Source organism: Elephas maximus, chromosome 6, assembly GCF_024166365.1.
Source record: "Elephas maximus indicus isolate mEleMax1 chromosome 6, mEleMax1 primary haplotype, whole genome shotgun sequence".
Lineage (NCBI taxonomy): Eukaryota > Metazoa > Chordata > Mammalia > Proboscidea > Elephantidae > Elephas > Elephas maximus.
Window position 1 is genome coordinate 89,515,541 of NC_064824.1, and position 27,517 is coordinate 89,543,057.

The following is a 27,517-nucleotide window of genomic DNA, read 5'->3' on the forward strand; positions in this document are numbered from 1 at the left end:
ATACAACTGGAGACTCCTTAAAATTGAGATTAGGCCCAAATAATATTACAATACCAAAAACCAAACCTGTTGCTGTCGAGTCGATTCCGACTCATAGCGACCCTATAAGACAGCATAGAACTGCCCCACAGGGTTTCCAAGGAGCTCCTGGTAGATTCAAACTGCTGACCGTTTGGTTAGCAGCCATAGCTGTCAACCACTACGCCACCAGGGTTTCCAAATATTACAGTACAAACCCTATACTGGATAGCAGGCGTTTTTCCTGAAAGAAAAAAAAAAAAGATAAATTTTTACTGTGCCTCTCCCCTTTGGCTGCCCAACATTCACATATATCCTTCTTAGCATACACATGCTCAGGAAAAGAAAATATCCCCGTTGAACATAATGCAAAACTGTTCCCTATGTGGAAGAGAACAGTTATTTTCTCCTTGGTGCTTCTGCTGTCTGAGATCCTCTTTATCCATTGTCTTCCATGCCCATCTGAGATGAGCATTAGGGAAGATGGCACTCGGCAGGGCTGCAGCACTTCAGCACTCCATTTATTCTTATGGTTTGGAGGTCTTGGAATTGATTGCCTTAAAGATTGAGCAATTGCACGCCACTGTCAGCCAGACTTCTTTAGCAATATAGCTCCCTTAAAAATGTAGTTAGCTTTTAGGGTTTATTTGATTCCATGGACTAGGAACCTAAACCAGAGATACTGCCGAATCCCAAGATTTTGGACTTAGAACCTGGTCTTAGAGTTTGCCTTCTGGCAGTTGGACCTGGAGTTTTGTGCTGCAGGCTGCCTTAGCTCTCAGGGTTAATAAAATTTACCTGGGGAGAGTAAGAAGCATTAGAGTGGGTTGGTACCCCTAATTTGCTGCGCTTTCAGGGTGGGCGTGCTTATTTATGCCCTTTCTGCAAAGAGCTGTGGATGCAAAAGAGAAGGTGCTGGGGATAGGTCACAACTCCTCTGTGTCTTCCACCTCCAGGCAGTGACTCTTCTGAGTGCTGTATATTCTCCTATCTGTCTTTTCAGGCAGGCTGGTTTCACACCCAACATGTCTTTTTCTTGTAGATCCTTAAGAAGTAGCCAGCACATACTCTGGCATCCTGAATTTTTCTCAAATTCTCAAATGTTGCAGGCACAAGGTTCAAGACTTAAGGTGTAACAAAAACCCAGTGCTGTCGAGTTAATTCCGACTCATAGCGACCCTATAGAACAGAGTAGAACCGCCCCATAGAGTTTCCAAGGAGCGCCTGGCAGATTTGAACTGCCGACCCTTTGGTTAGCAGCCATAGCACTTAACCACTATACCACCAGGGTTTCCAAGGTGTAACAGGCCATGCTTTAATCAGCCGTTTCACTATTAAATATCAAAGGTGACCATCTTGCCAATCCAAGGCAGCAGATCCTCCTGCTGTCTACCCTGTGGCCTCAGCTCAGCCAGTCCATGCTTTCTAGCACATTACTTGTAGCACTCCACTTCCTGGTACCAGTTTCTTTTATTAGGTAAGATGGTTTCTGTTGCAAATAATAGAAAATCCAACTAGAGTAGCTTAAACAATAAATTAATTGTCTTACGTGACTGAAACCTTAAGAGATGTGGGGTGGGCTTCAAGTGCAATTTGATTCAGAAGTTTATGATGTCATCAGGATTCCAGCACCAATTCTGTGTTATTTTCTTGCCCTGCCTTCCTCCCTGTATCATCTTTCTCCTCAGAATAGCTCCCCTCAAAGATGGCTGCAGTAGTTCCAAGTATCCTGTCTGCAAGTCACACCATCCAGAGGTGGAGAGAAACTTTATCCCAATATTCTTAGCAAAAGTCCCAGACTCAGTCACATGTCTAGCCCTGAGTTAGTTACTGTGGCTGGGAGATGGGAATATGTTGACAGTCTAAGCCTAGATCACACGCTGTACTCTTGGAGTATGGGGGAGAATGAGCTTCCCCAGAACAACATGGATTCCCATGGGGGCTCTTAGGAGCAGTGAAGGTAGATAGATATATGGGACAGCCAAAAAAAATCCTCCACGCTCTACTTAAACTCATAAAACCCATTGCTGTCGAGCCGATTCCAACACAGATCTCATTTAATTCTCCATATAACTCCATGTGAATTCTTCTGATCGTTTAATGGAAATGTTGAGTTGGCAAGTGATTGTGTAATTTGTTACTGTGGTAAACATAGCTCCTCCAGAGAAAAACAAATCCATTTCATTTGTTAATTGAAACACTTCAACTTACATACTTTGGACAAGTTACCAGCAAGGACCTGTCCCTGGAGAAGGATATCATGCTTATTAAGTAGATGGTCAGTGAAAAAGAGGAATACCCTCAGTGAGATGGATTGACACAGTGGCTGCAACAATGATCTTAAGCATAACGAAGATTATGAGGATGGAGCAGGACCGGGTGGTGTTTTGTTCTGTTGTATATAGGGTTGCTATGAGTCAGAAAATACTGAACTACGCAGGAAGCATCAAAAGAAGATGGAAGGAATACACGAATCACTATACCGAAAAGAATTGATCGATGTTCAACCATTTCAGGAGGTAATTTATGATCAGGAACTGACGGTACTGAAGGAAGAAGTCTAGGCTGCACTCAAGGCATTGGCAAAAGACAAGGCTACGGGTATTGACGCAATACCAATTGAGATGTTTCAACAAACATATACAGTGCTGGAAGTGCTCACTTGTCTGTGCAAAGAAATTTGGAAGACAGCTACCCAGCCAAATGACTGAAAAAAGATTCTATTTATACCTATTCCCGAGAAAAGTGATCCAGCCAAATGCAGAAATTATCCAACAATATCATTAATATCACATGTGAGCAAAATTTTGCTGAAGATCATTCAAAATTGGCTGCAGCAGTATATTGACAGGGAATTGCCAGAAATTCGGGCTGGATTTAGAAGAGGACATGACCAGGGATATCACTGCTGATGTCAAGTAGATGAGAGAATACCAGAAAGATGTTTACCTGTGTTTTATTGTCTATGCTAAGGCATTTGACTGTGTGGATCATAACAAATTATGGATAACATTGTGGAGAATGGGAATTCCAGAACACTTAATTGTGCTCATGAGGAATCTGTACATGCATCAAGAGACAGTCCTTCGAACAGGACATGGGGATACTGTGTGGTTAAAGTCTGGAAAGGTGTGCTTCATGATTGTATGCTTTCATCATACCTATTCATTCTGTATGCTGAGCAAATAATCCAAGAAGGTGGACTATATGAAGAAGAACGGAGTATCAGGATCGGAGGAATACTCATTGACAGCCTGCATTATACAGATGAAATGACCTTGCTTGCCGAAAGTGAAGAGGACTTGAAGCACTTATTGATGAAAATCAAAGACCACAAGCTTTGGTGTGTATTACACCTCAACATAAAGAAAACAAAAATCCTCACAACTGGACCAATAAGCAACATGATGATAAGTGGAGAAAAGATTGAAGTTGTCAAGGATTTCATTTTACTTGAATCCACGGTCAACGCCCATGGAAGCCACCACACACCACCCATTGCTGTGCAGTTGATTCCCACTCATAGAGATCCTACAGGACAGGGTAGAACTACCCCATAGAATTTCCAAGGAGTGCCTGGTGGATTTGAACTGCTGACCTTTAACCACTGCTGACCTATAACCACTGACTCTTAACCAGTACGCTACCAGAGGTTCCAAACCCATTGCCATTGAGTCAATTTCGACTCATAATGACCCTATAGGACAGAGTAGAACTGCCCACTAGGGTTTCCAAGGAGCACCTGATGGATTTGAACTGCCGGCCTTTTGGTTAGCAGCCAAACTCTTAACCACTACACCACCAGGGTTTCTGCCATAGGAGCAGCAGTCAAGAAATTGAAAGACACATTGCATTGGGCAAATCTGCTGCAAAAGACCTCTTTAAAGTGTTGAAAAGCAAAGATGTCACTTTGAGGACTAAGGTGCTCCTGACCCAAGCCATGGTGTTTTCATTCGCCTCATATGCATGCAAAAACTGGACAATGAATAAGGAAGACTGAAGAAGAATTGATGCCTTTGAATTGTGGTGTTGGCAAAGAATATTGAATATACCATTGGCTGCCAAAGGAACCATTCTGGAAGAAGTATGACCAGAATGCTCCTTGGAAGCAAGGATGGCGAGACTTCGTTTCATATACTTTGGACATGTTATCAGGAGAGATCAGTCCCTGGAGAAAGACATTATGCTTGGGGAAGTAGAGGGTCAGTGAAAAAGCAGAAGACCCTCAACAAGATGGATTGACACAGCAGCGGTAACAATGGGCTGGAGCATAGCAACAAAAGTGAGGATGGCACAGGATCGGGCAGTGTTTCCTTCTGTTGTGCATAGGGTTGCTGTGAGTTGGAACTGACTCGACGGCACCTAACAATAAGAACAACAACATGAGTTGGAACCAACTTGATGGCATCTAACAACAACAACAGTTGCAACACTGATGTCACTGAGATGGCAAAGTAAACCAAGCCAAGGTTGGAAATGGTGGTCACAATATGAGAAAACAGCCCATTTGCAGGAAGATATGGAAGTGTAACCTATGTCATCTAGGTTTTCCCTTTTTACCTTGAGAATAAGGGAAGGATCACTATTTCCTCCCCGAAAGTACCTAGATCCATAAATAGATAGATACCAAAAAACAAAACACTGTGGTTGAACGACTAGACTAAATGAATGTTGGTATCACATTTTCAGTTTGTTTATTTTTGCATTTTGGTTTGCAAAAGTTATGTTTTCAGAGTTTTTCATTTTTACCATTTGCCTCTAACTCAGCATTTGTTTTACCTTACCCCCCTTCGGATTAAAAAGTTAGGCTAGAAGTGTAAAAATGATACAGACTTGCTTGAAATTTAAGTTTGAAAAGATGGTGATCATCTAGTGCTGCTATAACAGAAATACCACAAGTTGATGGCTTTAACAAAGAGAAATTTATTCTCTCACAGTCTAGTAGGCTACAAGTCCAAATTCAGGGCGCCGGCTCCAGGGGAAGGCTTTCTCTCTGTTGGCTCTGGAGAAGTTCCTTGTCATCCATTTTCCCTTGGTCTCAGATGATCTCAGTGCAGGGACCCCAGGTCCAAAAGACGCGCTCTGCTTCTGGCAGTGCTTTCTTGGTAGTATGAGGTCCCCAATTCTCTGCTTGCTTCCTTTTCCTTTTATGTCTTGTAAGATAAAAGGTGGTGCAGACCATACCCCAGAGAAACTCCCTTTACATTGGATCAGGGATGTGACCTTAGTAAGGGCGTTACAATCCCACCCTAATCCTCTTTAACAAAAATTCAATCACAAAATGGAGGACAACCACACAACACGGGGAATCATGGGTCAGCCAAATTGATACACACATATTTTGGGGGGAGGGGATATAATTCAATCCATGACAGTGAGGCAGGTCTAATTATAGAGAAAGATTGACTACTTAATTATTGTTACCTGCAGCGAATCCATGTTGTCTTTCTGTAGCTGTTTCTATAAATAGACTTTCTATACAGAAATCCACCCAGGGGCAAAGAGTTCCCATTCAACCTCCTTGCTTAATCTAAATTGCTGGTTTGAGGTGGTTATTTTTGAAACCCTTCTCAGGTTGACTTCCCCCTTAATCCCTAAGCCTTCTTCCATCATCTGCCAAATAGAGTGCTTTTGACATTGCATGAGTCTGAGAACTTGAAATTTGATTTAAGTGGTAATTTATTGTGACAAAGGTTGGGTACTCACTTTCCTATTACTGTGCAAGTCTTGCCGTGGACTTTGGTGTTGGACCAGGTATATCCCTGACTTCTGTTGCACCTCCAGAGAATGGCAAGTACCAGTCTTATGGCTGCTATTGTTAGGTTTTAGTGATATCTGTGGACTCTCTTCCAGGTGTAGTTGACATGAAATTAAAAAATATATATATGTATAACAAAAAAGTTATTCCATTTTTCTTCTTTTAAGTATTAAACACTCCCTTGTTTTTGTTTATGGGGGACCATCTTGGTTTTTATCTTCGCCTCTCTGTTTTGACTTTTTGGATCATTGTCATGGATTGAATTATGTTGTCCTCCAAAAAAATGTATCAGCTTGGTTAGGCCATGATTCCCAGTATTGAATGGTTGTCCTCCATGTTGTGATTGTAATTTTATGTTGAGAAGAGTAGGGTGGGATTGTAACACCACCCTTACTCAGGGTCACCTTCTTGATCCAAGGTAAAGGGAGTTTTCCTGGGGTGTGGCCTGTACCACCTTTTATGTCTCGAGATAAAAGGAAAGGGAAATCAGCAGAGAATTGGGGACCTCATACTGCCAAGAAAGCAATATTGGGAGCAGAGCGCATCCTTTGGACCCAGGATCCCTTTGTTTGGGAAGTTCCTCACACTTAAAAAATTTTTTTCCTAAAAAATAGGGTCAGAAATAAAGAATGTGTTTATGAATTCATACAAATTTATAGCAATTATTAGTAAAAAAATCACTTAATTGCTAGCCCTTCCCAGAGCTATTTAAAACAGCTCAACTAACTATAGTTTCTGTTGCCTCTAAGAGACTTATTGCATGTTCTAGAGTAGACTAGGAAGGCAGGTATTTAAATTGTTAAGATTTAAGTAAGCAGACAAACCTTTATAAGATATAGTATGCTTGGATGACTCTTTAATGGAAAGACTCAAATGTATCTCCTTTTCCCCCAATATTACCCTTTGCCGTCGAGTTGATTCTGACTTATAGCGGCCTTATAGGATGGAGTAGAACTGCTCCATAGGGTTTCCAGGGAGCAGCTGGTGGATTCGCACTGCCCGTCTCTTGGTTAGCAGCCTGAGCTGTTAACCACTATGCCACCAGAGCTCCAACTATTGGGAACATGAATATACTGAAGTATTTATTTGTACCCTGAAGTATTATGCAGTATTACTATATTGAAATTATACAATGTATGCTTTGGATATATTTACAGGGACTGGCCTGATGAATTTAGTTCCTCATCCTGGTAACATTAGAAAAAGGGGCACACACACACACTTTCCTATGTGCGTATATTTGAAAGAATTTTAGTAGTGTTCACAATGATTAGATTTGAAGTCTTGGGGATTTAACATTCCACTGTTGTGTAGCCACCTTACACATTGGTAGTGGGGTAGAATGCTGCCTTTGTAGTATGCCTCTGTTTCTACTTGGTAGACTTCCTTATTCACCCAAAGGAAAACTAGTATTTCTGGTCTATCCATTGCATGTTAATTTGATATTACTGTCATAGGGGCATGTCTGTTGAAATGAGAATTAAGAACATTGACGTCACTTGACAGGTTATATTATATAGGCAACCTCTGATTTACAAGTAGGTTGTGTTCTTGATAAGTTAGTTTTGAAGACTTTGAATAAAAATTTCACCCATAGATAGTGTTGTAAGTGATAATTGAGTTAACACAAAATGGTGCGTACTTATAAGCAAGTTTCTTCATCTGTCTGAATTTAAATTTCCTTATTTTAAAATGGGGTTAATTATGACAGCTTCTACCTCATAGGGTCTTCTGAGGATTAAACTAATAAATGCGTGCGATGTTCTTGGAATAGTTCCTGATATCTGGAAAGTGCTTAAAAAAGCGTAGTAGCATCATTTTTGTGACTTTATTTCCTGGGAAAATGCATCCTGAATTTTATCCCGGAATGCTGGTAGAACATCATCCTGGGGGAAGCAGGTTCAGAGACATTCACATCTAACATTGGGGCACAAAAGATGGCAGAGAGGAGTGGGGTAGGCTCTTTTGCGAGAATTTTGTAACTTTTGGTTCGAGAGAGAGGATGGGCTAAAGAAGAACAGAGGCCATGGCTTCCTAGTGGCTCTTTCTGTAGGTGGACTTTGCCTAGGAAAATGAGCTGGGAGGGAGGTTCATTTGTGAGCACTTTGGCAGATGGGGCTTCTAGTTGCTGGGCAGTGACTGCAGCCACGTCATTGGGTCATGGGGAGCAGAGGTCATGACATTTCATAAGGCAAATGAAGGCCATTTGGAACTACTGGTGTTACGTTTCTCCAGTAGTGATAAAAACACAGCATGAAATAATTTTGCTCATTTAAATTGACCTCTTTTTCTTTTCTGTCTTATAGCAGGAGACTATGGCCAAAATGGAAGTGAAAACATCACTTCTGGACAATATGATTGGAGTTGGAGATATGGTTCTTTTAGAACCTCTCAATGAGGAGACCTTCATCGACAACCTCAAGAAGCGTTTTGACCATAGTGAAATATATGTGAGTATACACTGAAGGTCACCTGTAGTGTATTTTGTGTCCTAGAGTTGGCTTTTCTTCTTCACACTTCTCTCTTACCTTAGTAACGTCCAGAGGTGTTTGTTTATACCCTCAGAAAGACTTCTGAGCATTTGATGATTTGGCCCTTGAGTAGTGTTGATTAGAGTTAGATGAGTCGAGTGTATGCAGAGTACTGTACTGGACGTTGGGGACATTCTAAAGCATTCCCTCTGAGGAATATATGTTGAGAAGGAATTTTGAAATTTATAGATGTCTTCTTGGATGCCTTCCTAAGATTAGCAAAGTCTGATCGTTGAGAAGCCATAGATTAAAATGCAAGGCAGTGAACTGTCAAAAAGGACATGAACCCTCTTGACATTTGTAGTTAGTAGGGACAGCAGCAAATTACCAGATAAGACTATGTGTTTGGTTTCTGAAGATTGGAGAATGGTCATATCCTGCTGTAGGAAAGTATGATGTCATATATAAAAATGAAGACATACAAGTATATACATTAATAGTGAAGATTTTTCTGTTGTAAAAATTCTTGATAAGGGATTATAGAGTGCTGCTTTAACTGTCAAGCTCCCTAAATATATTTGAAATGTGAGTATAAATACATTTACATGCAGCTTTTCAGGAATTTATGAATAAAGTACGGAAATTTGCATTTGTGGAAATGGAGGTGTGTTGCTAATTAAACCAAGAAAATGGGACATTGACTCCCTGTTTTAGGGGCTGAGAAGGAAACAGGATGCAGTGGATAGAAATAGTTTTAATAGATTTTGCCTTGTTTCTGAGCTCTCTTTACCCCCTTTTACAATGTACATCTGTGCCCTCAAGAAGAATTGAATTATTGGAATGTGTTTTACATTTTTCTGTCTGTCAGTATGGGAGCGATAGGAAGAAATACACACAAGTAAGGGGGGGGTGTAACTGATACAAAGTAGGATTGATTATAACTTTTACTTAAATATTATGTCTTTAAAAATGATATGCAAAACTATATTATTTATGTCACATGTAGCTTTCCAGATAGCCAGCTGTGTTTCAGGAATAATTTTAGGTAATTAATTTCTTTATGAAATATTTGTCATCATCTGGGAATCGAACTGTTCATTCTTCTTGGTTTATATTGTTGGAGGTGGGGGAGGTTGACGGTAACATGATATTTGTGAATTCTTCTTTTGGAAGATTAATTTATCACTGGCCATTAAACTAAGGTGTGGTTACAGTTCAGAGATGCAGTTGTTTAAGATGCTGATTCAGATAGAAAAAGTATATAAAACGCTGTTGCAGAGCAGGGAAATGATATGGGTTGCTTTGGCAATGAGGCTGGGCGTCAGCTTCCTTCAAGTAGAGTAGTTCAGCTTCCAGGTGGGAAAGTCTGACAGTTCTGCAGCTTTAATTGAAAGTATGGTCTGATATCAAATAAAGGGCAGATTTAAACACTGGTCTTGGAGATGGAGATAGGCAGAATCAATTAAGTCGTAGTTAATGTTACTGATCATTTTTCTTTTTGGCTCACTTTTAGATGAATTGAAAATAGGATGGAGAGTAGAACATTACGTGCATTCAAATACCTGATTTGTTGTGACCACTGAAAAGAAAACAGTCCCCTTTTTAACCAAATGCCAAGTGTTAACATTCACGAGTCTTTGGCAGACAAAATGTCTGGGCTTTAGTCCTATCTAATTTTATTTTCTAAACCATTTTAAGAATGCCCTTTCTGCTATAAAACAAAAGCAGAAAATTGCTTTCTGCTTCCAGATAGTCATATCAATTAAAATTTTCCATGATGCTTTAGGACTGCTATTTCCATAAGATCTATGCCTTCATTTCATAATCTTAAAAACCCAACATGTTGGAGGATTGAGCACTCTGTACTTTAAGTGAGGAAGAGTAGGTTGTAGAGTAATGTATACATACGGTGCGATCTAAATTTTTTAAAAAATGGAGGGGTGGTGATTTTATGAATGTGTACATACGTTTGTGTTTATTTTTATGCACATAGAGAAAGGCATGTTAACTTTGAGGGGTGGAATGTGGGGACAGGGAAGGATTACTCTTTTAGACCTCTGTATCATATGATTCATTAAGACAAGCATGTATTGCTTTTATAATTAAAAAAAAACTAAGATAAATTTAATTACCAGACTCTCCCCCACTCCCCAGCCCCACACCCTTGGGGTCACCCTTGGGAAATCTGTTTCTGTTTTTTAAGCTGACAATACTCCTAGCTTGCTTTTGTTCATGATCGCTGCAAAGTTGTTTCGCATGATGCCAAAGGCTAAGTTAATATGACATGCAACATTTTGCTTTCTTGTACTTTACTTCATTTTTTAATTCTTTCCCAGATAATGAATTTCCTGCAAGGTACAGTTTTTAATTTTTTTTTTTAAGTTCTTTTTTTTATGGCTACATAGCTTTCTCTTATATTGTGAAAGTGGATGACTACTTAGAATGACCCATCATACCAGCATATTGAAATATTTGTATATTCAGAAGTCATGGCTGATAAGGGCCGGTGAACAGATGGACCCTTGGCCTAGACCTTTGAACTGTGGGCATGCCTATGTGAGCCAGCTCTGAGTCAGAGGGCCTTGTTCTTCTATCCTGCCATCCATCTATTCCCTGCATATCTAGAAAAAGAATCAGTCCTTGCCTTCACAGAACTCTCATGAGGGACTGGTTGCCTCAGAATGTGAGTTGCCAGCTCTGTAGAGCAGTTACAACCCCTAGTGATCTTCTGGATCTCCAGGCAGCTGAATCTGGGGATCTTGTCATACTGAACCTGTAGAGCAAGGCTTTTTGGAGCTAGTCAGGAGTGTCGGTTGTGTCAGGATATGTTTGTTGCAAGCAACAGACACTCAGCCCAATCTGGTTTAAACAATAAAAGGAGATGTATTCACTTGTATACCCCTAAGTCCAGAAATAGCTTTCAGAGCTGGTTTGATTTTGTGACTCACTGATGTCACCAAGGACTTCGTTTCTTTCTGTGTGCTCTGCCTTTTGTGGTTGTTATCTTCATTTTGAGACTTCATAGCGTAAGGCAGCTGCAGGATTTTAGGGTTTGTGCTCATACACTACCCCATCCAGAGGAGGGAGGATGCTTCAACCCTTGCAACTCCCAGTCAGACTCCTGGGGGTTACCCTGGGTAGGCCACTTGTATCACATACCCACCTCAAACCAGTGACTCTGGCTGGATAACTGGAATGTGCTGAGTGGCTGAAGAATGATGTCGTCCTCTAAAATTGGGGTTGTTGGGTCAGCCTCTTCCAAAGCAGATGAGTATGTGGAGCAGGGTTGAATACCCAACCAAATATATCTGCTAGGAAGGAGAAAAAGGGAATGGATGCTGAGGAGCTCACCAAGTATAAAGCCCTCACAGGTTTGGCAGGGAATTCTGTAATGAGGTGGCTGGATTGATGTTCACCTCTCATTTAAACGCTGGGCCCCATGGGAAGTTTTTATCACTTGGGTCCTAGGTTTCAAGTGCACCCAAAGACATCTTCTCAAACTTTCCTACTGGAGAATTCCTAATGGCAGAGAAAAGTCAATAGGTGTCCCAGGAATCCTGGAGCCATGGTTGAAGTTGATCTGCTTTAGGGAAATTTTATTGAAATCTTAGCTTCCAAAGTAATTTGAAGTTTTATCCTCTTCCGTAATGATTATGGGTTGGGCTTTTTAAATCTAATATGCACATTCCAGTCCTTCTTTGAGTAAAATGCATACTCCTGGAATATTTGCTGTTTGCTTTGAGGAGGGGTCACGAAAGTGTTTGGAAAGCACCAAGTTGGTTCATAGCCCTGTTTGTGGCTGGGCAGAGTGTAAGTGGTCTCTAACTTTGGAAAAGTTCTGGATACTGAGAGGGTCTTTGTTGGAGATGGGAAGAGGATCAGGTGAGGTGAGATAAAAGTTGGACTGATAGGGCAACCTTCAGGGTCAAAGACTGTTGTGCTTTCATGTGTCCCTCTTGGGAGAGTGCAGTTCAAGCTGGGAGCAGCGGCAGGACTCCTGTTTGTCCTAACGGTCTCTGGGGGCTGAGGGGTGGGAATCATTGGTCGTGTCATTGCCGAGTCCTGCTCTTCTGTATCCTTTCTGCCCTTTGTCAGACCTTCTTCCGCCAGGCCGGAGGAATGGTGGCAGGATTTCACGTGAACATGTATTGTCATGTTGGAGAGGCAGAGCTGAGATCCAGCCAGACCTGTCTGTTTTTAGTGTGGCTGGTTAAGACTGTGGTTCTGTTCAGGAATGAGAAAACTGCAATTTAGACAAAAACAAGGCTCAGGAAAAATCTGGAAACTAAAGCAGCAACGTGTCTATTCTCTGACAAGTATTTTTGAGCTGACAAGTAAATTTAGTTTGTTTTCTGTCTGAATTGTCAGGTTGGGCATCATCCAGATATAGAGGTCCCAATTAGTCCAGTTTTAGGATCTTATGCTCAGCTAATTGTAGTTGTGTTATTGCTTTAAAAGTCAAATAAAAATTGTTCTTATTTTTAGAAATTAGCCCTAAAATTAGGATCCCCATAAGCATGAGATCAGGTACGTTTTATGAAAGATACTCAAATATAAGTACCATATATTTTGTTTAAAATATTGCAAAGTAAATGAAAATAACATCAGATAACATGTATATATTTATTTGACGTTTCAAAAATACTTTTCATTTATATACATGAATGTCCTGACCACGTAGCTATAGCATGTATTCCTGAGAATTTGGCATAAATGGTGCATTAGTTTTCTCGTGCTGCGTAACAAATTACCACAAACTTTGTTGCTGGAAACGGCGCACGTTTATTGTTTCCGTGGGTCAGGAGTATGGCCGTGGCTTAGCTGGAGCCCCTGCTCACGGTCCCACCAGACTGCAATCAAGGTGAAAGCTAGGCACCCTGCAAGGTGCAGCTTTAAATTTTTAAAACCATTTTAAATTTTGTCCTATACTGTGATAGTGGGTGACCACTTAGAATGACCCACCGTGCCAGGATGTTGAACAATCTTTTGTGTACTCAGAAGTCATGGCTGATAAGGGCCAGTGAGCGGATGGTGTCATCTGAGGCTCGGTTATTTCCCAAACTCATGTAGTTGTTGACAGACAGGGCTGGAGTTCAAACGTCCAATTTAGTGCTATTGCCGCTACTCAGCTGTTCTCCAAATTAAAAAAAAAATTATTTTATTTTTTTAAGAAATTACGAAAGTAACATATACTTTTGAAAAATAATTCACATAGTACAGGGCACCCTGTACCCTGGTCCCATTCCCTTGAAGTAATATGGTTGAAAGAGTGGTGTATTATCTTCCAGGTTATGTTAGTTTGATTAAAAACAATTTTTTTTTGTTGTCGTAGAGTTGGAATTAGGAGGAGGCTTTTCTTTCTCTAAATGGGTGAACCATTACTCAGAGAACCTAGGCCCATCAAGGTTTGAATGAAACAAGAGCAATCTTTAATGCTACCCCCAAATCCTCTAGACCAAGTGGTAGAGAGCAGTGGGGTCCCTGATCTGTTAGAATAAAATGCCTAGACTTGGTTATATGTGATGAGCGGTTTGCCGTGATCAGCACTCAGCCTACTCAGCTTATTGAAAAGGTAGACCATAAAGGCGCACACAGACAACAAGTTGTGTGTATTTCCAAGAGTATGGCTTTGGTCTTTGGAATGGAGACACAACACTAGAAGCGTAGATAAAGCTGGTGAAAAATAGCAAATTAAGAGGCTTAAGAGAATTGTTGTGTCTAGCACAGTCTATCTCTTGGACGGTTTTGTAATACTTTTCAAAGCAGTTATTTTGGGCAATAATTTGGGAGTGTCAACCCTTGTAAGCTCTCTTGAAACCTTCGGTGATTAGAAAATTTCTTCCTTTTAGAACTTTAGAAGTTGATGCACATTTTATGCATTTACCAAGTTTAAAGAGTTGTTTCGTTATGCAGTTACTATATAAGACTTGAAATATTTGTATAATGTTTATATTAATTTAAATATTTTGGTTGAAGCCATATCAGAAGGTGGGGTTGGGCGAAAATAAGGCCTGATGTTACATCTGTATCTTTTGGAGGCAGTGTGGTGGGTACTGAGAAGGAAAGACCTGAGCTCTAGACCTGGCTCCACCACTTACTTTCTTTGAGACATTGGGCAAGCCCTTTACCTCCTAGGAGGTTCTGTTTTCTCAGTAGTGAAATTTTAAATGATAACAACAAACATATTATTAAGTCTTTACTGTTTTTTGTGTACCAGGTGCTGTTCCAAACACTTCATATGTATTAGTTCATTTAATTTTACTACAGTCCTATGAGCTGTAGGTTTTTAAATTATCTTCATTTTGCATATGTGGAAACTGAGGCTCAGAGAGGTTAAGTAACTGGTCCAAGCTCACACAGCTAACAGGTGACGTAGCCAGAATTCATATCGAGGCAGTCTGGCTTCAGAGTCCATGCTCTTCATAGTAGTCCTCTTGGCTTTACACAGTTGCTATGAGGATCAAATGATACCACGAATATGAAAGCTTTTTCAGTTTATAAAGTGTTGTTCAAAATAATAGAGTATGATGATGAAGAACGTGTAGGTTTGGAACAAGGCAATCTCACAACGACCCGGACAGATATTGAAATGACAGTCAATATTCTTACCGTGTGTTGACACCCTTTATGGAAGAGCATGGGCTAGTGTGACATAGAACAAGTATGTTCAGTTCTAAAGTCATAGGTGATCATGTATATGGTGCCCACAGTCAAAGGAAAGTGATAGCCACCATGAAGATTTTTCCCTCTCTGGAAGACCGGAGAAAAGCCTGGGAGAAGGTTGTTTGCAGCCATGTTCACTGGATGGCAGGTGATTGACAGCTGCATAGGGTCTTTCCCATTTATGAGCACAAGGCAGAGGAGAAGGAGGAGGAAGCAATTCCGCACAAGGGACATGTGACCGATTCGCATGGCCAGTTGTGAGGGCAATTCAGCCCTTCCCTCTACACATTCATCTGTTTCTGCTGCTACAGGTACAGTACAGATAAGTTCTAATGATAATCCTGATTCCTAAAAAGAGGCTATTTTGTTTATCAAACTCTATATTTAGAAGGGATGGAGGGTGAGATACAATATGGCCTATTGGGAAAGGCATGGACTTTCAGACGGGCAAACCTGATCCTGAATCTCGACCACTCATAACCACTGTGACCACTAAGTAGTTGAGGATTGGTTCTCTCATCCATAAAATAAGCCAGAAAATCAAACCAATTGTCGTCGAGTTAATTTTGACTCATGGCGCCCCTATGTGTATCAGAGTAGAGCTGTGTTCCACACGGTTTTCATGGCTGTGACATTTTGGAAGTAGTTCACCAGCCTTTCTTCTGAGGTATCCCTGGGTGGACTTGAACTGCCAACCTTTTTCTTTTTTTGCTTAATAGCTGAACACTTAACCATTTATGCCACCCAGGTGGCCTCATCCATAAAATAGTTATGATATTTATCTTGTTGAGTTTTTAGTAGGAGCATCTTAGTCTGGTGACTGTCACATACTAAGAATGGAGTACCATGACTCTGAAAAACTTGGAAGCCCAGAATGACTTTTCTTCAAGGTTTTAGAAACTGAGATGTTCTCGTAAGAAGAACCTTTTCCATTTCCCTTCTCTGCCTTACTCTTTCCCCCTCTTCCCTTCTTCCTTGCATTCATTGTACAGATTTTATTTTTGCTGTACTGTTGCTTTCGATTAACTGCATACTAGTTTTAAGACTTGTGACAGTAGTTTACCTACAACACAGCACCACTCTGTAACTCTGTACTTAAGACAGTTTTATTAAATCTGGAGAATATTTGGAAAATATTTACCACATTAGAGAATTTGTCTCAATGAAACCAAAAACCAAACCAAACCCATCGCTGTTGAGTTAATTCCGACTCACAGCGACCCTACAGGACAGAGTAAAACTGCCCCATTAGGGTTTCCAAGGAGCAGCTGGTGGATTTGAACTGCTGACCTTTTGGTTAGCAGCCGAGCTCTTAACCACTGTGCCACCAGGGATCCTATCTCAATGAAGAAATGGTAATATTGTATTATCCTGCTGTAAAGTAAAAGCTGCCTTAAGTGATATTTTTAGCGAGTGTTTCGGCTTGGCAGGGAACTCATATATAGTTCTTTAATTCATAGTCTGAAATGACTGGCAGCACAGAAAGGAAAGATTATAATATGATGGTGGTTTAGACATGCCTTGGACTGGACTAAGGGTGACCATGCCTGACAAGCTTGCCGCCCCCTTTAGCAGCCATGGTTCGTGCAGCATGACACCCTGGTCTATGCAGAGGCTCCTGATTTAAGGCCGCAGCATAGATAAAAAGATGAATGGGGTAAATTCTTTTTCTCAAATTTTGGATTGAAAAATGCTGGAAAAATAAAATACCAACAGAAGCAGGTGTTGGTAGTTATGATGCAGAGAGAGACCATGATGGGCATGTGCGAGTAGAGACTGTAAGAATCTCTGAGGTAGACCAGCTGTGGAGTACGTAGTGAAAAAACCAGTTAGTAGCAAGCCCGGAAGAAGCAGAAACATGGGTAGGGGATGAAGTACCTTAACGTTGGGACTGGGTAGGAAATTTTCACAAAATTGACCTGCTGAGGTTCATCGAGTTGCCTTGGACCCGTCATCATTGTTGGGTCCCAGCTTTTCCCGAAGCTCAGTGATGGGTTTCTGGAGGGTTCCTGGGTGTCTTTACGATTTCGGCAAAACTTTCATTGCTTGATGTAACTTGAGAGCATCTCTGTGGCATACAGCTGAAAAAGCCTGACCAAATAATGGCTCTTTGTCCTCATATCACAGACTTTGATGCAGAACCTTGGCGTGAAACCGCACCTCTGCCTTTAACTACTTGCAAAACTGTCTATGCCTTCAGTTTCTTCCTCTGTAAAATCAGGACTAATAATTGCACTTATTTCATAGACTTGTTATGGGGACACAGTGAGTTTGAAAATGTGTAAGCAGCACAAAGTAAATATTTGATAACTTTCGGCTGTTATTATTAGTAGTAAGGAGCCCTGGTAGTGCAGTGGTTAAAGTGCTCAGGCTGCTAACCAGGTCAGCAGTTTGAATCCACCAGCTCCTCCTTGGAAACCCCACAGGGCAGTTCTGCTCTGTCCTGTAGGGTTGCTATGAGTCGGAATCTACTCGACGGCAACAGGGTTTTTTTTTTTTTTTTTTTTTTAATTATTAGCAGTAACAGATATGTATATTGCATATTTACCTCAAATATTTCTCAGGTTGGGGATGTGGAGTATATACATTAAATTAGATATTTTAATATCTATGTATATTACACTATTTTTTTTAAGATAATGAGACCCAGATAAAAACCTAAATCTATTATTGGTTTTCTCCTTGTAATTTTCATGTAGGCAGGTTTGCACAGTTTTGAACTGCAACTAAAAAACAACTAAAGGGCTGAATTAAGACAAAGGCTCTCTTCAAGGGAATTTGGGAAATTTTATGAATGTGTAATTAAAAACACTGTGGCACATAAGGTGTTAATGTCTTGTGATCACATTCCCAGGATCCCAGACCCAAGAAGAAGAGCTATATCTTGTAATGAAGTGAATACTATGTTGTCATTTCCCAAGATTCCAACTAGTTTGTCTGGTATAGTAATTTCCTTAGTATTTCAGACATTTGTTATTAGTTTCATTGAGACACTCCTTATGTGCTCATTTAATAACTCTTTAATTCCCTGTATACAGCAACCTTATTGTAAGAGTCTTCAAGATACTGACATTATGGGACTCATCAATAAATTTAGCCAAGGTATTAATCTATTTGCTGTAGGATTTTAAGACATGATTTGGCTATTTACAGTGGCCACCAGATTCCAGTGGAGCCAAGCTGTGAGTTTCTATGATCATAATTGGTCATATTTATGGAACGCTTGCTGTGTGTCAGGTGCCGTGCTTAGTGCTTTGTGCAAACAGTGTTAGCCAATCCTCAGAATTAGATGAGAGGGAAATCAAGTATCATTCCCCTTGTACAGATGAGGAAACTGGGCTTTAGAGAAGTTAAGAAATGTGTTCACACAGTTGGTAAGGGCCTGACAGAATTGGAACCCAGGTCATCTTTAGAGTTTGAGTTCTTTACTCAGACTCTATGTTCTACCGTATTATAATGCTTCAAAAAAATATTTGAAATATTGCATAAACCTTGACTCCAAATTATCAGGTGAAGTAGTCCAGTTTGCTACCTTTCATGAAATTCCTCATTCTTTACTTATTCTGACGAATCTGTGTAATAAATAACCCAATTTTTCTAGCCTCTTCTCTCTATCCATACTTTTTTGGTATTTATTAAAATAAAAATTGGTTGGATTTAGATATGCTGATTTTTAAACGAATCCAATGATGACTCTCTACCTAATAACCCATTTCTTGCCCTCTTTTTGGCGCCGGACTTAATACAAGCAACTTAATTATTTCTGCTTCCTTTTTACTTTAACCATTCACAGTTTGGCTTACTTCTACCACCAGCCCCAGCTGCCCAGATGACCTGCTCGTGTCCAGGTGGCCTCTGCTCTCCCTGTGGCTTCCTCTTCTGTTCTGCAGCCTTTGATATAGTTGCCAATTGACTCCATATGCTCAAAACTCTTCTTTGTCTTCGTAGTTCCTCCCTTGGTGATCAGTTCTCCAGTCTGCTTTGCTGACTCCTCCGTTGGCTGACTCTCACATGAAGACCCTTGGGCCTCCTCTGACTCTCTCATTTACTCACAGCCTGTTATCCCTGCTATGTGACTAACCTCCAAATCTATGCCTTGATCCCTTGAGTTCCAGTCTTAACTCTTCCTGTTACTTGCTGTGGTTGTGTTTTTAGAAGACCCAGTATCAATCACTTCAGTCTTATGGTTGAACTCTGCTATCTTTCCCTTGGCTATTTTGGTTGTTGGTATTGTAATTTTTGGAGTTTAGAACTAGTTTCACCATCTAACCCTCTCAGACATTGATTTGCACTTCAAAACTGCCTTCAGATAATTGCAAATTCTCATGGAATCCAAGCTTTCTGGAGCCATTAAGGCTGTATGAACCCCTGGAACTGTTGCCCTGAGATAGTCTTTAAACCTTAAACCAAAAATATCCACAGAAGCCTTCTTTAAACCAAACAATAGGTTAGCTGAATTAGTAAAGAATGTCTGCCACGAGCATTGTGTTCTTTTGAAGAACTATCTGTAAGAGATCAAACTGGCAGCAGCCACCGGAAGGTCAGATAGGAAGCTTAGGAGGCAGAGAGTTTATGTTAATAGGGGAGCACTGCTTCAGAAAAGGGGGGTGAGAATGATTGAACAACTTGAAGATCGTAATCAATGTCTCTGAATTTGTACATGTAGAAGTTGTCAAATTGGTGTATGTTTTGCTGTGTGTATATATTCAACAATGATTAAAATATATATATACCAAAAGTAAACAAACAAAAACAAAACAGGGAAACTACATTCAGACTGAAGCTCAAACTCCCAACATTCAGGGCTCTCTACAATTTGATCCCAGTCTTACTTTTTAGACTACTGCTTATAGAATGTTTTTGCTCTTGGCAAACTTCGCACTCCCTGTCTGTAAAGTGTGGTCGGGAAGGTTTTGATGTCTTTGTCTCTGTCGTAATGCCTTCCCCCTAGTTCTCCAGCCGGTGTTTCCTACATTTCAGTCATTTTTTAAAGAGTCTTCATAATTTTGCCATATATGGGTGCCACCTGTCTTACTTAGTGCTTTTTTCATTAAATCAACGTCAGCCTAACGAGGCTACCTACTTGGCTTTGAGATCCGTGAAATCATGAATTCGATGTGCAATTCATACTTTAAAAAAATGCACTTTGAAGGAAATTCTTCTCAGTGAAATAAAAAACAACAAACAAACAAGAAAACAAACAAGGAATTCAGCTGTCACCCGGAACCAGCTCATATGTTGGTGGAATATTGCTTTACAGGAGTCGCATCCATTCTTTTAGACCCGCTCAAGGCCTCCCTCTTCCCTGGGGCTTTTACAGACCTCTGCAGTTCACAGTAACCTTTCTTTTATATAAGCCCAAAACATTCATTTAGATGGTAAGATAAGAAGACTAAAGACTCACTTAGCCAAGAACCACTTAAATCCTATTTCATTTTTTAATAAAGTATCTAGAGTAGTTAACTGTTAAATTTTATGTTTTACTGTATGAAAGTCTAGCCTTGAAAACTGTAAGTTTCTTGGGGGCCCAGACCATGGGAGCTTCTTACATTTCCCACTGAGCCTAACATAATGTCTTGCATAAAGAGGACTCTGTCGACACAAACAAACTAAAACTCAAAGGATGGAAAAAAAAATATCAAGCAAACAATAAGCAAAAAAGAGCAGGAGTAGCAATATTAACTTCTGAAAAAATAGACTTTAAAGTTAAATCCACCACAAAGGACAAAGAAGGACACTACATAATGATAAAAGGGACAATTGACCAGGAAGATATAACCATATTAAATATTTATGCACCCAATGACAGGGCTGCAAGATACATAAAACAAACTTTAACAGAACTGAAAAGTGAGATAGACACCTCCACAATTATAGTAGGAGACTTCAACACACCACTTTCGGAGAAGGACAGGACATCCAGGAAGAAGCTCAATAGAGACATGGAAGACCTAATTACAACAATCAACCAACTTGACCTCATTGACTTATACAGAACACGCCACTCAACTGCCGCAAAGTATACTTTTTTTTCTAGCACACATAGAACATTCTCTAGAATAGACCACATATTAGGTCATAAAACAAATCTTTGCAGAATCCAAAACATCGAAATATTACAAAGCATCTTCTCAGACCACAAGGCCATAAAAGTGGAAATCAATAACAGAAAAATTAGGGAAAAGAAATCAAATACTTGGAAACTGAACAATACCCTGCTGAAAAAAGACTGGGTTATAGAAGACATTAAGGCGGGAATAAAGAAATTCATACAATGCAACGAGAATGAAAATGCTTCCTATCAAAACCTCTGGGACTCAGCAAGAGCAGTGCTCAGAGGTCAATTTATATTGATATATGCACACATACAAAAAGAAGAAAGAGCCAAAATCAGAGCAGTGTCCCTACAACTTGAACAAATAGAAAGTGAGCAACAAAAGAATCCATCAGGCACCAGAAGAAAACAAATAATAAAAATTGGAGCTGAACTAAATGAATTAGAGAACAGAAAAACAATTGAAAGAATTAACAAAGCCAAAAGCTGGTTCTTTGAAAAAATTAACAAAATTGATAAACCATTGGCCAGACAGACTAAAGAAATACGGGAAAGGAAACAAATAACCCGAATAAGAAACGAGATGGGCCACATCACAACAGACCCAACTGAAATTAAAAGAATCATATCAGATTATTACGAAAAATTGTACTCTAACAAATTTGCAAACCTAGAAGAAATGGATGAATTCCTAGAAAAACACTACCTACCTAAACTAACACAATCAGAAGTAGAACAACTAAATACACCCATAACAAAAAAAGAGATTGAAACGGTAATCAAAAAACTCCCAACAAAAAAAAAGCCCTGGCCCGGATGGCTTTTCTGCAGAGTTCTACCAAACTTTCAGAGAAGAGTTAACACCACTACTACTAAAGGTATTTCAAAGCATAGAAAATGACGGAATACTACCTAACTCATTCTATGAAGCCACCATCTCCCTGATACCAAAACCAGATAAAGACATCACACAAAAAAGAAAATTACAGACCTATGTCCCTCATGAACATAGATGCAAAAATCCTCAACAAAATTCTAGCCAATAGAATTCAACAACATATCAAAAAAATAATCCACCATGACCAAGTGGGATTTATACCAGGTATGCAAGGCTGGTTGAATATTAGAAAAACCATTAATGTAATCCACCATATAAATAAAACAAAAGACAAAAACCACATGATCTTATCAATTGATGCAGAAAAGGCATTTGACAAAGTCCAACACCCATTTATGATAAAAACTCTCAGCAAAATAGGAATTGAAGGAAAATTCCTCAACATAATAAAGGGCGTCTAAAGCCAACATCACTCTAAATGGAGAGAGCCTGAAAGCATTTCCCTTGAGAACGGGAACCAGGCAAGGATGCCCTTTATCACCGCTCTTATTCAACATTGTGCTAGAGGTCCTAGCCGGAGCAATTAGGCTAGACAAAGAAATAAAGGGCATCTGGATTGGCAAGGAGGAAGTGAAATTATCTCTATTTGCAGATGACATGATCTTATCCACAGAAAACCCTAAGGAATCCTCCAGAAAACTACTGAAACTAATAGAAGACTTTGGCAGAGTCTCAGGTTATAAGATAAACATACAAAAATCACTTGGATTCCTCTACATCAACAAAGAGAACATCAAAGAGGAAATAACCAAATCAATACCATTCACAGTAGCCCCCAAGAAGATAAAATACTTAGGAATAAATCTTACCAAAGATGTAAAAGACCTATATAAAGAAAACTACAAAGTACTAGTGCGAGAAAGTAAAAAGGACCTACTTAAGTGGAAAAACATACCTTGCTCATGGATAGGAAGACTTAACATAGTAAAAATGTCTATTCTACCAAAAGCCATCTATACATACGATGCACTTCCGATCCAAATTCCAATGACATATTTTAATGTGATGGAGAAACAAATCACCAATTTCATATGGAAGGGGAAGAAGCCTTGGATAAGTAAAGCATTACTGAAAAAAAAGAAGAAAGTGGGAGGCCTCACTCTACCTGATTTCAGAAGCTATTATACAGCCACAGTAGTCAAAACAGCCTGGTACTGGTACAACAACAGGCACATAGACCAATGGAACAGAATTGAGAACCCAGATATAAATCCATGCACATATGAGCAGCTGATATTTGACAAAGGCCCAGTGTCAGTTAATTGGGGAAAAGATAGTCTTTTTAACAAGTGGTGCTGGCATAACTGGATATTCATTTGCAAAAAAATGAAACAGGACCCATACCTCACACCATGCACAAAAACTAACTCCAAGTGGATCAAAGACCTAAACATAAGACTAGAATGATAAAGATCATGGAAGAAAAAATCGGGACAATGTTAGGAGTCCTAATACAAGGCATAAACAGAATACAAAACATTACCAAAAATGATGAAGAGAAACCAGATAACTGGGAGCTCCTAAAAATCAAACACTTATGCTCATCTAAAGACTTCACCAAAAGAGTAAAAAGACCACCTACAGATTGGGAAAGAATTTTCAGCTATGACATGTCCGACCAGCGCCTGATCTCTAAAATCTATATGATTCTGTCAAAACTCAACCACAAGAAGACAAACAACCCAATCAAGAAGTGGGCAAAGGATATGAACACGCACTTCACTAAAGAAGATATTCAGGCAGCTAACAGATACATGAGAAAATGCTCTCGATCGTTAGCCATTAGAGAAATGCAAATTAAAACTACGATGAGATTCCATCTCACTCCAACAAGGCTGGCATTAATCCAAAAAACACAAAATAATAAATGTTGGAGAGGCTGTGGAGAGATTGGAACTCTTATACACTGCTGGTGGGAATGTAAAATGGTACAACCACTTTGGAAATCTATCTGGCATTTTCTTAAAAAGTTAGAAATAGAACTACCATACAACCCAGAAATCCCACTCCTCAGAATATACCGTAGAGAAATAAGAGCCTTCACATGAACAGATTTATGCACACCCATGTTATTGCAGCTCTGTTTACAATAGCAAAAAGCTGGAAGCAACCAAGGTGTCCATCAATGGATGAATGGTTAAATAAATTGTGGTATATTCACACAATGGAATACTCCACATCAATAAAGAACAGTGACGAATCTGTGAAACATTTCATAACATGGAGGAACCTGGAAGGCATTATGCTGAGTGAAATTAGTCAGATGCAAAAGGACAAATATTGTATAAGACCACTATTATAAGATCTTGAGAAATAGTATAAACTGAGAAGAACACATACTTTTGTGGTTATGAGGGGGGAGGGAGGGTGGGAGAGGGTTATTTACTGATTAGTTAGTAGATAAGAACTACTTTAGGTGAAGAGAAGGACAATACTCAATACACGGAAGGTCAGCTCAAATGGACTGGACCAAAAGCAAAGAAGTTTCCAGGATAAACTGAATGCTTCAAAGGTCAGGGGAGCAAAGGTGGGGGTTTGGAGACTATGGCTTAAGGGGACTTCTAAGTCAATTGGCAAAATAATTCTATTATGAAAACATTCTGCATCCCACTTTGAAATGTGGCATCTGGGGTCTTAAATGCTAACAAGTGGCCATCTAAGATGCATCAGTTGGTCTCAGCCCACCTGGATCAAAGGAGAATGAAGAACACCAAGGTCACACAATAACTATGAGCCCAAGAGACAGAAGGGGCCACATGAACCAGAGACTTACATCATCCTGAGACCAGAAGAACTAGATGGTGCCCGGCCACAACTGATGACTACCCTGACAGGGAGCACAACAGAGAACCCCTGAGGGAGCAGGAGATCAGTGGGATGCAGACCCCAAATTCTCATAAAAAGACCAGACTTAATGGTCTGACTGAGACTAGAGGAATCCCGGCAGTCATGGTCCCCAAACCTTCTGTTGGCCCAGGACAGGAACCATTCCCGAAGACAACTCATCAGACATGGAAGGGACTGGACAATGGGTTGGAGAGAGATGTTGATGAAGAGTGAGCTACTTGTATCAGGTGGACACTTGAGACTGTGTTGGCATCTCCTGTCTGGAGAGGAGATAGGAGGGTAGAGAGGGTTAGAGGCTGGCAAAATTGTCACGAAAGGAGAGACTGGGAGGGCTGACTCATTTAAAAAAAATAAATAAATTTTTTTTTTTAGTGGGAATATGGAGTAAGGTGTGTATAAGCTTATATGTGACAGACTGACTTGATTTGTAAACGTTCAATTAAAGGTCAATAAAAATTATTAAAAAAAAGAAAAAGAGGACTGTCTCACAGATTGAATTATGTCCCCCCAAGAATGTGTGTATCACCTTGGTTAGGCCATGATTCCCAGTATTGTGTGGTTGTCCTCCGTTTTGTGATTGTAATTTTATGTTGAGAGGATTAGGGTGGGATTGTAGCACCACTCTTATTCAGGTCACCTCCCTGATCCAGTGTAAAGGGAGATTCCCTGGGGTGTGGCCTCGACCCTCTTTTATCTCTCAAGACATAAAAAGAAAGGGAAGCAAGCAGAGAGTTGGGGATCTCGTATCACCAAGAAAGCAGCACCAGGAGCAGAGCGCGTCATTTGAAGCTGGGGTCCCTGCACCTGAGGAACTCCTTGACCAGGGGAAGATTGATGACTAGGAATCTTCCTCCAGAGCCAAGAGAGAGGGAAAACCGTCCCCTGGAGCTGACACCCTGTATTTGGACTTGTAACTTCTTAGACTGTGAGAGAATGAATTTCTCTTTGTTAAAGCCATTCACTTATGGTATTTCTGTTGTTGCAGCACTAGATGACTAAAACAGACTCAATAAATTTGTTGCTTGCTGGCTAAATGGCTATAGCCATTGTGCAGCCACGGGATGATGCTATTCTTACTTGAGAACTGGCCCATCCTAGAATTAAAGTGTTACTACTTTAGAGGGGAAAGTAATACGACTTGGAACTCTCTGTGTTCCATTGTTACAGACATTAAGATATCTATCGGAGACAGAGGGCTCTTAGAAATTCTGTAATATTTCTCTGTTGTCATTTCAGGCTAAATGATTAGTGTTGAGAAAGATATGAGGGCAGAAGTCTTGCCTCTCATGCCGGAGGTCCCGGTTTGATTCTCAGCCAATGTACCTCATGCGTAGCCACCACCCGTGGGTCATTAGAAGATTGTGTGTTGCTGTGATGCTGAACAGGTTTCAGCACAGCCTCCAGACTAAGATGGACTAGGAAGAAAGGCTTGGTTATCTACTTCGGAAAACCAGCCACCAAAAACCTTGTGGATCACAATGGTCCGATCTGCAACCCATCATGCAGATGGTGCAGGACCAAGGCAGCATATTGTTTCATTGTGCATGAGATTGCCATGAGTCGGGAATGAACTCAATGGCAGCTAACAACAACAACAATAAAATATTTAAATAAATATTGCCACTTTCCTGTTTTGTTTTTCTGAACTTATGGTAAATTGTCTTGCATTTCTTCATGATGTAGACACAACTTGGGTGCTGGGAAAAACATTTTAAAAAATATTTTCTGTTGACATGGTTAAATGCTCAGCTGCTAACCTAAAGGTCAGTAGTTCAAACCTACTAACAGCTCTGTAGGAGAAAAGACCTGGCAGCCTGCTCCCGTATAGATTGTTGTTGTTTGTTGTTGAGTTGATTCCGACTCACAGTGATCCTATAGGACAGAGTAGAACTTCCCCGTAGGGTTTCTTAAAATGTAATCTTCATGGGAGCACATCATCAGGTTTTTTATCCTGAAGAGCAACTGGTAGCTTCAAACCACCGACCTTTGTTTGGCAGTCTAGCACTTAACCATTGTGCCACGAGGGCTCCGTCTATATAGATGACAGCTTAGGACACCTTACTCTGTCATATAGGGTCTCTATGAGTCAGAATCTACCCATCAGCACACAACAACAATAGATTTTTTTGTTTTATTCCTGGTGGTATAGGGATTTCAGCATTCCTCAGATGTAAATGGGAGACTTCTGCTGAACAGAGTAGCTCTTTATTGTGCAAATGTTGCAGAACCCATTGTAAGGCAGTGTGCAAGACAAGTTTCCCATGATTGGGCATTCTTGGCCCCTTTTGCCTAGGCCTAACAAATAGCATGGATGGAGTGCGCTAATGAAAAGAGCACACATTCTTGGCTCCTTGTCCTGATTCCACTTTTGCCAGATACCTGTTGCCAACAAGTTGATTCCGACTTGTAGTGATGCTGTGGAACACAGTAGAACTGCCCCATAGAGTTTCTGAGGAGTGCTTGGTGGATTCGAACTTTTGATTACCAGTTGTAGCTCTTAACCACTACACCACTAGGGTTTCCTTTGCCAGATAGTTGCGGTCGTACCACTTCTCTGTGTTCCGTTGTTACAGACATTAAGACAGATAATTCATATCTATATCATGGGGATTTAGCCATAGTTCATTGAAAAGGAACTTAAGTGTATATTATATGACAGCACTCTAATAGGTTTGGGCACGTGTTTTTAATGTGCTCCAGACAAATAAATAAAATTCACTCTGAAGAAAATAAGGAAATCGGTAGGTAGGCAGCTGGGACACCTACTTATAGCCCCAGCATAACGACGCCATTAAAAATATATTTTG

The 27,517-nt window shown here is 40.2% G+C and overlaps 1 protein-coding gene across 5 annotated transcripts in view; it reads left to right on the top strand.

Annotated features, from left to right (window-relative positions):
• The window catches only part of MYO1B (myosin IB), a 201,328-nt gene that overhangs the window by 34,443 nt on the left and 139,368 nt on the right, over positions 1 to 27,517 (top strand). For 4 of the 5 annotated variants that reach the window (XM_049887718.1, XM_049887721.1, XM_049887722.1 and 1 more), the window contains exon 2: positions 8,083 to 8,226. In XM_049887718.1, coding sequence (XP_049743675.1) covers positions 8,092 to 8,226 — 135 coding nt within the window. In that variant the 5' untranslated portion in view covers positions 8,083 to 8,091. The remainder of the gene's footprint in view (positions 1 to 8,082; positions 8,227 to 27,517) is intronic. The other variant, XM_049887720.1, reaches the window with a different exon arrangement.